Genomic DNA, 12,861 nt, shown 5'->3' on the forward strand with positions numbered 1-12,861 from the left:
CCTGCAGTACCCTGCTACATCCCTTACAATCCCAGGCCAATAAAAGTTTTGGATAATACATCTTTTGGTACACTTTATGCACATATGACCTACAAAAGGAATGTCAATGGCTATGGCTAAAAGCGCCAGACAGTAGGCTCTAGGCACTACCAACTGCTGTAATATCTCACCTTTTAGCCCTCTCTCAGGAGTCCACTCTCTATGCAGTAACCCTTTGGTTCCAGTATACAGACTCCCCTTTTCCTTTGGAATCGGGTGTCTCCCTAGCTACCTCCCTCAAGCCTCTTAGTGTAAGGTCCAAGAACTGAGACTGTCTCAACTATATCTTTGTAACTCCTCCCAGCTCCCCTTCCACAGGAACTTCACTGTCAGCTTGGGCACTACCACTACCACTGACCTGTGCCCTTGCAGTCACTCTGTCTAAGGGAACACCAGTACATACTAACATCTGTGGCTTACCTTCAGGCTCACTGCTGCATGGCAGCTTCCTCCCTGAAATAGCCACCTCAACAGCCCTGGCTTCAGGTGTGGGGTCTGTCTGGGTCTCCCCCAGGCTAGCAGATCCACATGCCTGTCTCCAATCTTGACTGCATGTAACTGTGTGCACACAAGGTACTGCATTATCAAAATAATTCTTTGTCAAGACATCTGCAGGGATATCCTCAAACACACATACTTGCTTGCTTCCGTTTCCACCCTCCCACTCAAGGTGACCCCTGGCCAAAGGCATTTGAAACAGGGTCCCTACTAAAGCTCTAACTATAGTGGACTGCCCAAGCAACTACTGCTCCTCTTTAACAACTGCAGGTTATGTCAGAAGCTATGGGTCTCTTAGCAGTGACCTGTTTTCCAGCACTAAGATCAGATATAAACTCTGGTGATAGTTTGGTATCCCTGTTATCTCCAGACAACTTACAGTAGGCATACTGTTATTCCCACTTGCTAACTTTCCCACCTTTCATTCCTCATCTTGCTTTCATGGACATCTATATGATACATGGCCCCACTGGTTATATTTAAAACATTTAACCCTTGATCCTGGCCATGTACCTCAGCTAGTGGCTTCCACTGTTACTGGTGGACTCTGTTGGGGCGGTTTATGCTGCTCATATGGATTGCCTTATAGTCATATACAGCACTGGGTATCCCCTTCTTGTGCAGTGATGCCCTGCTTGCTAAGTAGAGCTCCTGTTCCCCCCCAGCTCATCTACAGAGTTACACTCACAGTCTGCCAGCCAGATTCTCATGTTCTCAGGCAAAGTGCTATGGACGTCTTCCTTCACCAAAAGGTCTGCCAGCCTTTCAAAAGTGGTGACCTGACAGCCACTCACCCACCTGTGAAAATAAGTGCTTAACCCAACAATATAATCCCATGCACTTTCATCTGCCTTGTGTCTGTGCTCATGAAACTTTTTTTATATAAAGCTCTGGTGTTAACTTAAAACATTCTAGTAAACAATGTTTTACTCTGTAATAGTTTAAATAATCAATTTAGAAACTGCAATTATAGCTTTACCATGGAGTAAGGGGATCAGGAACCATACCCAGCGCCCTTGGTCAACATTATACTGTTTATATACTCTTTCAAATATATGAATAAAACTAGCAAAATTATAATATTTATAAAGCATGGAAGAACTTTACTGACCTTTATTGCTTCTGGGGTTTGGTTATTCCTTCTCCATTTCCTCCATGACCCTGGCAAAGAGTCAGCATCTTCTTTCCCCGTTGACGCTGCTTTTCATTTTCTTCAGCCTCCAAACACAGGAGTCTCACTTCTGATTCCAATTTCATGTTTCTCCTTTTCTACAGCCTCTAAATGTTGCAGTCTCTCTGCTGACTAATCCCAAATGTTTGGCCTCCATTTCCAGCCTGTTTAACTCCAGACAGTTTTTTAAGTCCTCTGAGGAACAGGTGAACTGTTCTGTTTTTAAGGGCTGCAAATTCCCATCCCCAGTGTGGTTACCCTCCTGGTTGCTGGCCTGAGCTGTGACTAAGGCTGAAATAATTTCCTCTTTAGTCAGATTGGCATGCACTGGTCCTTTGGCTTCACATACCTTGGCAACTGGTTCTTTGTCAGCTTGCCATAATCTTCTGCTGACATGTTTGCCTGCTTTCCCTGACTAAACTAGACTAACAATAAATAAATAAATGAACAAATAAAACTGTTGTGAAATGAAACTCTAAATGTTTACCTTCTGACTGCTGAGAATACACACACCATCAATGATAGCTGCCTACAGGCTACCGAACTTCAAATAATATCTTCACCACTCCTCGCAAATATGTGATATCCCCACAATGGGCCAGTAATCAAGGAGCCTGAATCCTCACCACTGACACTGGAGAGGGACATTCACTTGGTACAAAAATAGATACATATAGTATTTACAGATTCTCTGCATCAAGCACAATGTCCCTTAAGAGCACACAGAGAACACACTCAGTCTGGAGTCTGTTTCCCTATCTCTCTCTCTCTCTCTCCAGGCCCCTTTAAGACTCTCCACTGGCACAGCTGTAGAGCTGAATCCTCAACTGAGTGTCCAAGCTAAGTCCTCCAACATCCTCTTTGTGAAACCAGTGCTCTGTGTCCCTGCTCCAAGTAGCTGACACATACACATACTCTCTGAGGTTTGATTTTCACACACACACACACACACACACACACACACACACACACACACACACACACTTGGGAAAGGCTGGCAGAAATTTACTAGTTATGCCCCCTTCTGCCCAGACTATAAGGTAGTTACTGCCACCAGACACTCCAAAGCCATGTACTCTAAGGCTTTTACAAGGGTACCCAATTATACCGAGTGAAGTTAATATTAACACCAGTACCAATACCAATGGTAGTGTTTGGCCAATGCAGTAAGGCTTTCAGGAGTGAAATAAACAAGAGTTTCAGTCAGAGGAAATATTAAAATAACACAGATGAATAGATTCACACAGGTACAGAAAAACAGTACTTAACTAATCTCAATATATTTTTCTGACTGATCTAAAAAATTACTAACCCCTGGTCAGTTACTAGAACAAGGCAAGATGTAGTAGGTGAGGGTTTCTTCTTTGTCAGGTGCCAAAAACAGACTGCTCTGAGACTTCAGTCTCATCTAGTATTAAAACATCATTTTTGCCCTGGATTACAGAATGACATCACATACAGCTGGTCATCTGACTTCTGGTTTCCATACTACCCCCTTTCCTAGCCACTGACCCAAAATCTCACACGTGTGTCAATAATACACACACATATAGCTTTGTTAAGATCTGTTGCAGCTTCTGGAAGTCATAAAACAATAAAACCCTTCCACTCTTCCTACAGGAGCTAATAAACCATCCTCTGGCACAGGCATTTCATCTCTGGCTGCAATCAGAATTATACGATGCAATATTTATGGCCTAAATTAAGTAATTTAGTTTCATACTATTTCTTAAAGTTAGCTGGAGCTGAGCATAACCTCTTCTCTTCCAGTATCCTCAGTTAAAATGTATTCATTTCCACAGTTATGACAGTACAGTCTGATATACATGTATATTTCCTTTCCATCCAGCAGGTACAAGTGGCTTTCTAAATACATTTTAACACAAGCATCTGTACAAATCAGTTTGATATACAAATGACATATAATTCTTCACAAAATCCCAGGTAGCTATGCTGCTTATGTTGCACATCCAGTGCCTACTTCTTCTGGCATAACTGGCAATATTTCACATTGTCACATACAGCAATAGTTATCAGTACCTACAGACATTTATTAAGAACCCATCTAGATCACTGGTACTGTTCTGGAGACATCTTTACTGTAAAGTGTATAAGAATGAGCCAATTCATAGAAGATCAGCAAAAATCATGCATATTTTATAAATAATGCAGTCTAGGAAAGACTAACATGCATACCCTTATAGGTGTACTGTGTGAATATTTACTGGTCTTCACACAAATCCATGTACTGTCTTTTTCAAGAAAAAAAAGAAGAAAAATCAGAATGGAGGACTAGATTTGAAAACTTGATGTGAATGCGGATGGCACAAGTTCTAATGAGATTCTGTTTCACAGAAAATGCAGAAAATGTACCAGAAGTTAAAAACACTTCTCTTCAAGACACATTAGATGCAAAAATAGTGAAAAGGTTAAGGAAAGGGCATTACAAACAAAGTAGTTAAAGGAGCTCTTAGCCAGGCCTTGAGAAAATAGTTTACTATCACAAAGCTAAATCCCACAATCCTGAAATGGATAACCCCAGTAACATAATATAGAAACTTAAAATGCTGAAGATCACAAAGTTGAACTTCTGGACATGTCCTCTCTTCAGAACCCATGTTAACACTTGTTCCTGGGCTTGCACTGGTAGGGATATTTCAGTATTCAAGATTTTTAGGCATTGTGGTCTTCAGCATTTTGGTCTTCTGTGTTGTTTTACTGGGATAGTGCATTTCAGGACTTTGTGATAGTAAACCAGTGAAAACAATGTTCTTGTTTATGTAAGATGTGTAGCTTATCCGGATGGTGGAGAAATATACAGACTATGTAGGCTAGAGGAGTTCTTATTGGCCTTATCAACTTTTCTAAAACCTGTTTCTGTGAATAACACATACCTTTGTAAAACACTACTGTTTAAATAACATTATGCCTGATTCCTTTCTTGGACACTCAGCACGTATTAGATCATTAGCAAACTTTTGCATATATTTCAACTTTTGCCTGATAAAAGAGTTGTATTTTTTTATATTGCTGACAGACTTCCTGGTGATGTTGTGTTTTTTTCTCATGCAACTGTGTCCCTAGATGCTATTACTTTACCACTCTCTGATTTGTGATGTCATATGCCTGATACAGACTGACGTGTCCTTCCATTTTTAAGGTTATACACCATTTATTTTTCAGTTAAGCAGCCACCTGATATTACAGAATACAAAAAAAGTTTTCATCTAATGTTGAGCAAATGTGTTATATAGCTTCATTATAATTTACCTCACATCATATTTTATCACATGAAAATACATTCTTAATGTGATGAATGGTGATTGATACGTAAACTTTGAACTTGCCATTTTTATGTTGGAACATTTTTATCACATTGCCAGCATCCCTATATAAATACATTTTCATATAAATATTTCCACACAAATGCAGCACATTTTTAGTCCTGCAGAAAGTGACGTATAAGTTACCTCCATTTGTTGATAGATCCAGTCTAGTAATGATGATATCCTTGAATAGACCCCAGGTTTGTTTACTTCTGCACATCCCATTCCCCAGCTGGTTATTCCCACCAATTTCCAAGCATTATTGTCCTCACAGGCTAGGGGGCCTCCACTATCTCCCTGAAATTGAGAAGAAAAAAAATGAGAAATGGCAGCTCAGACTGCACAATAACACAATTAGCATAGTTTGAGATAATACTAAAACATTAAAACTTTAGAGTAAGAGCTAATCACGTGGTCTAAAGTGGTCTGCGCTGTAAATATGATACAGAAATATATGCATGCAAAAATTAGTCTAGCACAGAATCCCATGTTTATGATCATACACCTTACTATATGCTATATTTACAGTCACACATGAACATATCTAAGCCTCATATGAATAACTTTATATTGTTTTTTTCTTTACACTTATCTGGAATTTATCCATCCTTAGATTTGATTTGCATGTTTATTTATGTCCTCTTAGATGTGCATCATTATTAAAATCTTTAGGTTCAGCATTCTAACAAATATATTTTAAGATACCAAGATATAAAATTAAAAATGTTCTGTGAGATATGAAATTAAAATATTCTTGTGTTCCTCTGCTTGAAGAAGTAGATACAGAACTGTTTCAGCAACTCCTCATTATTCAAATATTTCATGTTAATAATTTTTCAGATGCCTTTTATTACATTATCTGTAGCAGAAGGAATAAAAAGACAAGTATACATATTTTAGCCCAAGATGGTGCACTTATTCTTTGGGTGCTATTTGTTATGTTGAGATGCAGATGATGTATTCCTTGTTTTGTCTGCATTAAACCGGAGTACTACATCGAAGTGTGCAGACGAAATAACCAGCTGCTTCCCATTTGGTTTTAGCAGTATAACTGAATATGTCTAATTCACTTACACTGCTTTTGGTTTGTGGCTCCATATGTGTGCCATATGAGATCACAAGCATGGGTAGGGATATTTCCCTTTTTTTCACTGTTGTGGAGTCTTGGAGTTAGTAATGAGGGGTTGGGGTGTCAGGGTTTTACCCCTACGAGTAACACTTTTGCCTTTTTTTAAATGTTGGATGTTAGTGCGAGTTTTAAGTTTTTGCACACACACACACACACACACACACACACACACACACACACACACACACACACACACACACACACACACACACACACACACACACACACATATATGGTTCGCCTTCAAAACATCTAAAACCCATAACATCTAAAATCATAACATCGAAACCTTAACATCTAAAACCCAAAACATCTAAAATCCATAACATCAAATTTCATAACATCTAAAATGTGCATCACAACATCGAACACTACAAATCACATGAAAATAATATCCCCTTCACACATAATGACAACAAACTAACAAACACACTTTTTCCTATATTTCTGCATGGGGGGGGCAAGCCTCCCCGCACCCCACACGCCTTCCGTAAATTGAATATACCAATGCCGAGATCGCAGTACAGTGGGAAAAAGTCAATTTCCTAACCCCCACTATATCATGATCACCATAAAGAATGTACAAATAATGTCTATACCACTTACCTGTATGGCCTAAAAAACACATACAGAGTGGCAAAATAAACACTATATAAATAGTATAAATTCCTACACTATATAAATACCCTACCGTTCACATCATTGCCACTCACTAAACCAACTAAAATGGCCTGAACTTCGAAATCTCATTACCTTCCACCAACTAGTTTTCGCTAAAAAAACTCCTACTATATCCAGACAAAATACCTACACTATCAAATTTATTTAAAATACAGAAAAACCCAAGGCAACTACATTCTAGTGACAGGACCTTAATTAAGGTCACCAGAACCAACAACTCAGCAGGAGACTCCCTATTTCCAAACTACATAGGAAAAATCTGGAACTCACTGCCCCCTGATATTACCTTAGCAAATTCTATCACTAAGTTTTAACAGATACTAAAGGAACACCTACGTATCAATAGACAATGCCCATGCCTTCCCCCAGGCTGACCCTCTACACCCACTTCTCCTTCAGGTCTTTTTCATTCTATCGCTGCATGCCAACTTAATGCATGTACTAGTATTCTCAGTACACAAACCTCACCTGCCATGAACCCTACTATACTCCTGAAAGCTCTCTACTACTCATTGTACACCCCACCTCTTTCTTACACCATCATACTCAAACACAACATTGCTAATTTGCACATATCTATGGGCATATTAAACATGCTCTCATTAATTCAAGCAGAAATTACTGGACATACAACTAACCTATCCTGCTACTACAGTTTGCAGCTAATATATTTTTTCTTTCTTTCTCTATGTACCTTTAAAATGTTAAGTTCTGTACTTGGTCTCCATATCTGTGAAATGACTTTGTATATGTATACTTGCCTTTTGCATATATATAAATTCTGGAGCTTTTCTCCCCGGGGCTCCGCTGAAAATGGACATTTATCCAGTCGGATTCTCCCGGTAAACAAATGTAAAATAAAAATAAAATAAAAAATAAAAATAATAACTATAGAAGTAAAAACTACAACATCTCATAGTGATACCACAACATTAACAGATTAAACTATAACATTTACATGTTTGATGATACACTATTCAATAGTATACGTTTTAGATATTATGAAATTTGATGTTATGGGATTTAGATGTTATGGATTTTAGATGTTATGGTCTCGATGTTTTGATTTTAGATGTTATGAGTTTTAGATGTTTTGAAGTGGAACTATATATATATATATATATATTATATATATATATATATATATATATATATATATATATATATATATATATATTTTATATATATATATATATGTGTGTGTGTGTGTGTGTGTGTGTGTTGTGCTGTCAACACATCTCATAAACCTTAAAATAAACAAAATATAATGATATGAAATTAACTGTAAGGTCATTTAAATGACATTATGTTCATACTCATTTAACTTTATAGTTCCACTGTACCAAGATATTACACTGGCCTTCACAGAAACCTTAATGCAGGAAATCAAAAACTGCTACACCCTTCCTACAAATGTAACCTTGTGTGAAATAAAAATATCATTTACAAATAATATGTAACAATACTTCAATCAAATTTGGCCACTAGTAGCCTGTCAATCTAATCCCATTCACCACTTGATCTCAACACATCATAGTCTTGTGCTGAGCAGTTCAAAAATGTTATACAGTATTCAAGATATATTTCCAAAAGGCCATCCTTTTTACTACTTCATTCAAAAATCAAAAGGACAGCAATTCTCAGTATCTCATACAGGCTGAAGCCAGGCTTTCCAATTTCCAGCTGACTTGGGTTTGCACCTCCCCAAACTGAAAGAGTGCCAGTAAGTTTGCATAAGCCTTCCTGAAGCCAAATGATACTCCTTAAGTGCTATAATGTACACTAAATATACACAAACCTTATCATGAAATCCAATCTCATTCTAATAATTTCAAGATTATAATGTACACAGTCCCCTAGAATAAAGTCTAAGCTTCATGAAAGGAATAAGCTGCATGAAAAAAGATTTGTGGCCTCTTCAAGTCTTATCAACAACTCTCAATCAACAAATATTTCATACATTATAAAATGCATCAATTCAATCACCATACAGAAGACAAAGTCGCTATACTCTTAACACCAAATTCAGTTTTGTCTTCCTCGTTTATTCTATTGCAGACAAACGCTTCATATTTGCATAAAATTTGCATAGTGGTCACACAACCTGTAATGAAACTTAAACTTTGAGAGAACCCGGTATGTTGCCTCTTTAAACATGCTATATGCCACAAACATGTATTTTAATTGTTAGCAGTGTAAGGTATATCAGTTTAAGTCAGCTTGAGAAGGGGAAACCATACACATAACAGCAATTTCAGTTCTTGAAAATAAAACATTTAATTTTTTCCTAGTGAAACCCCAGAGCTCAAGAGATATAACCTGGACCAGTAGGGTAAATATCAAATATTTCCAATTGCACTGATAAAATGTATCTTGCTACATAGTCCCTTATCACTTATAAACTATCACTTAACTACTTTGGTCAATCAACATTTACAGTAAGAAAAGTTAAGATCAGTCTTACATAATCCTTTTTGTTTTACTGCCATTACAGAAAGCATAATAAATCTCATTTATTTACACGATATGAGGACGAACAGAGTGGGTCTGATCTAGACCCTCTGTGCAGCCATCTTCAAAAACAATCAGTGAGGTATTAAAATCAGTGAAAAAAAACAAAGGATATGTTACTTAAAAGTAAGGTTTTAAAACGGAGTGGAATGCCTTTAACAGTGAAAAGTAAATTAGATGGAGTGAGCACAGAAACCTTAATGCTGTTTGGTGATCGTAGATAGTCTACTGTGCAATAAGAAAAACACTGCTGGTGACTAGAATCAGATTATCTGCAGATGCAGAGCAACGGGAATGGCTGAAATCTACTGATGAAAATGAATGGGATAGTTTACGTTTAATACACATTTAAAATGTTTGTGACACTGTTTATGAAGTGCAAGAGGATTAGAAAACAATCAGTGAACCTTAAGAAATGGTATGTTACTTTGCTCAGTCACTGTCTCCTAACCTAACCCTAACCACAAACATTCACACACACACACACACACACACACACACACACACACACACACACACACACACACACACACACACACACACACACAAACTCTAAATGTATCCCTTTACTTAACCCTAACTCTACAAACACATGCACAAACACTTCCACCTCTTTCAGTGACACAGATGTTTGATGGTTTGAATGCTTGGCAAAGCAAACACATTGTAATTTATTGAGCACATGAACATTCGATAAATTGCATAGGAGCCATATAATCAAATAATATAATCATCATGGCCAGGCATTTTATTTAAGTGTATTTAAATCCTGTTTTGTGTGTGGAACTCCTAACATCATCAGATTCTATTTTAGTGTATGACTGAAAAGTTTAACATGTTTAAGTAAGCATCAGTTTGTAGCTTGGCTACACTTTGATGATTCATAAATTCATGCAAAGATACTGCAAATATATGTATGTATGTATATATATATATATATATATATATATATATATATGTTATAATTGTGTATAAATATATAAATATGCACACACACACACACACACACACACACACACACACACACACAAAAATAATGTCACTCTTATTTGAATATTCTGCATCAGTTACAGTAAGCACTATATGATACTTAACTTTCCCAGGCACTGAACTCTTGCTGAGTGAGAACTATGTGTGATCTTTCACTATCTTTCCATCCATCTGAGAAAGCTGACCATTAAGCAATAATCTCACATCATCTGTAGCAGTGTCATTTTATTTTCCTTCCACAATAAGTCTTCAAAATTGAGCAATAATAAAGTCTTTATATTCTTAGAAGTATCCTTAAAGCATATTGGTCAGTTTTGGAAGCATCTTTGTTTTACAAATATTGTCATTTCCCACAAAATTCCTCATCTTGTAGTTGCAAGGGAATCTTCAAACATTAAGTTAGTAGTGTGTTGTTTGATTATTTGTATCTTCACTGTTTACTCAGGAATTTTCCCACCCACAAAATAATGTCAGGGTAGGTATTGGGCAGTGGTTTACATACAACTGCACTGCATTGCAGAAACAACTTACCTATTTGGAGGAAGAGAAAATTTAAATTACATTGTGGTTTGACTACTACATAATCACTGTTAATTTTCAATGTGAGATGTGCCACTTGCAAGAAGTAGTTGAATTTCTAGAAACTACTACAGATGTGTTTAGCATGACAATACAATCTATGCAGTAATATAGTAATAATATAGGAAGTGAGGCATTGTGGGTTTGATCTTTCATTATGTCATGGCAGGCATTTGTATTTCAAAGAGCAACAAATCCATGGGGGCATCCTTCCCAACAAAATAAAATGTAAAAACAATGCACTGTCTGCACCAAAAAAATGTAAAATTTTGTTCTGTATCTGGTAAGGATGTTAGATCCATCTTCAAAGGGTTGTTCTTTACATATGCTTCAGAACATGACCAATATACTTTAAGGCTTCATTTCATTGTTTTATGTTTATTTTTAATAAAGCATAGCTTTATTTATTATATAATCTCAAAGTACAGATTGAAATGTCATCCCCTAACTAGTGCAGTTTTATTGGGATGTAAATGGGTAACCATTTGAATTATTGGAACTGGCTAGAGTGAGTCCAGAAATATGGAGACTGAATGGATAAAAGCGCAGACATTCATAAGTTTGGGGGGGTGCCCCCCCCCCTTCAAAACGACGTTTTATGGAGAAGAGTGATCTCCAAGATTCGTTCTTCTCCTCTGTTTTCAGTCTTTTTTTTCATCATGTTGACACTCAGCATTTTGAGTGTTAACCTTTAATAGGGAGCTGTGCAAATCTTTTAGTAAAACATCAGGCTGATTAGATGCATATCAAATGCAACCTGAATCATCAAATGATAGGGACTGACTCTTCAGCTGAATATTTTATGAAAAGTTTCACAATGTCTGTAGTTATACTACTTCCTGGGTCAGCACTTCCATCTTTCAAAACCAAGTTTAATTCTATTTGCTGCCAAAAAGCAATTAATAGAAAATGGAAATAAAAATCTAAACCAACTGTATTTGAAGTACTGAATATTGTAAAAAAAATGAAAGTAGGATACTTAGAATAGGGAAGGAGCAAGTTATGAAGAAATAAATGGGAATTTGTGGGATCAATACAGGCAGAATAATGTTCAGGAGAAAGAGTGTGGTTTGAGGGAATTGAGCAATTTATGTAATATTGTTATAGAGAAAGCAAACATATCTGTAATGTGTAATGTATATAAATGCAAAAAATATTAATATGATTTGTTTTTTTTATTAACATTTGTGTGCCTATGTTTTAAGGGATAATTTAACAAAGATGTTCAAAAAGAACAAAAAATAAATAAATGTAAACCATGTGTGGAAATAAGTGAAAGGAAAATTGATCTGTATCAGAAAATCTGTTCTGGAAGGTCTTTACTAAGTCTTAAGCATCCCCAGCTTGTTTATAGCATTACATTTAGAATTATTCATATGTTTGTTAATACTTTCTTATCCAAGTATTTTGAACTATGTTCCAGTTACCTGAGATAAGAAATCGATGTTATTAAACTTATGGGTTGTAATTGATAATAATGATAATTGTTTTTCACAAAGGGAAAATATATTTAATGCAATCACTTTATTAAATAACCAATGACAGCATAATACCATAAACCATTTAGATCATGTTCAACGATGCTGAGACCTTTACACCAAGATTGTTACTCTAACTTTACTTTTAGGAACACCTTATTTATTTATTTATTTGACATTTGTTTACCTGGAAAGTCTGACTTGGCCAGAAAGTACCCAGTTCAGCTGAGGCCCAGGGAGAAAAGCTCCACAATCACAATATTTGAAAAATCTCGTACAGATGGTTTAAATCACAAAGTATCCTATTACATTACAAAACGTCAACTACAAATATTTTAAATTACAAAGTATCATATTACACTACAAAACATAAGAGTGAAAAATGTTGTAATGACAAAAACATAGAACGTGTTTCATTGTAGAGTGCAATGAAAAACAAAAAACATGAGTTGAAGAAAG

The 12,861-nt window shown here is 36.3% G+C and overlaps 1 protein-coding gene across 1 annotated transcript in view; it reads right to left on the minus strand.

Moving 5' to 3' along the window:
- LOC122805304 (transmembrane protease serine 3-like) overlaps positions 1–12,861 on the minus strand; it is a 609,068-nt gene that overhangs the window by 150,846 nt on the left and 445,361 nt on the right. The window contains exon 11 of the mRNA XM_044075392.1: positions 5,179–5,331. Within this exon, the coding sequence (XP_043931327.1) occupies positions 5,179–5,331 (153 nt within the window). The remainder of the gene's footprint in view (positions 1–5,178; positions 5,332–12,861) is intronic.

The sequence above is a fragment of the Protopterus annectens genome, chromosome 6.part1 (assembly GCF_019279795.1).
Source record: "Protopterus annectens isolate FY-2018-M chromosome 6.part1, PAN1.0, whole genome shotgun sequence".
Classification (NCBI taxonomy): Eukaryota; Metazoa; Chordata; order Ceratodontiformes; family Protopteridae; genus Protopterus; species Protopterus annectens.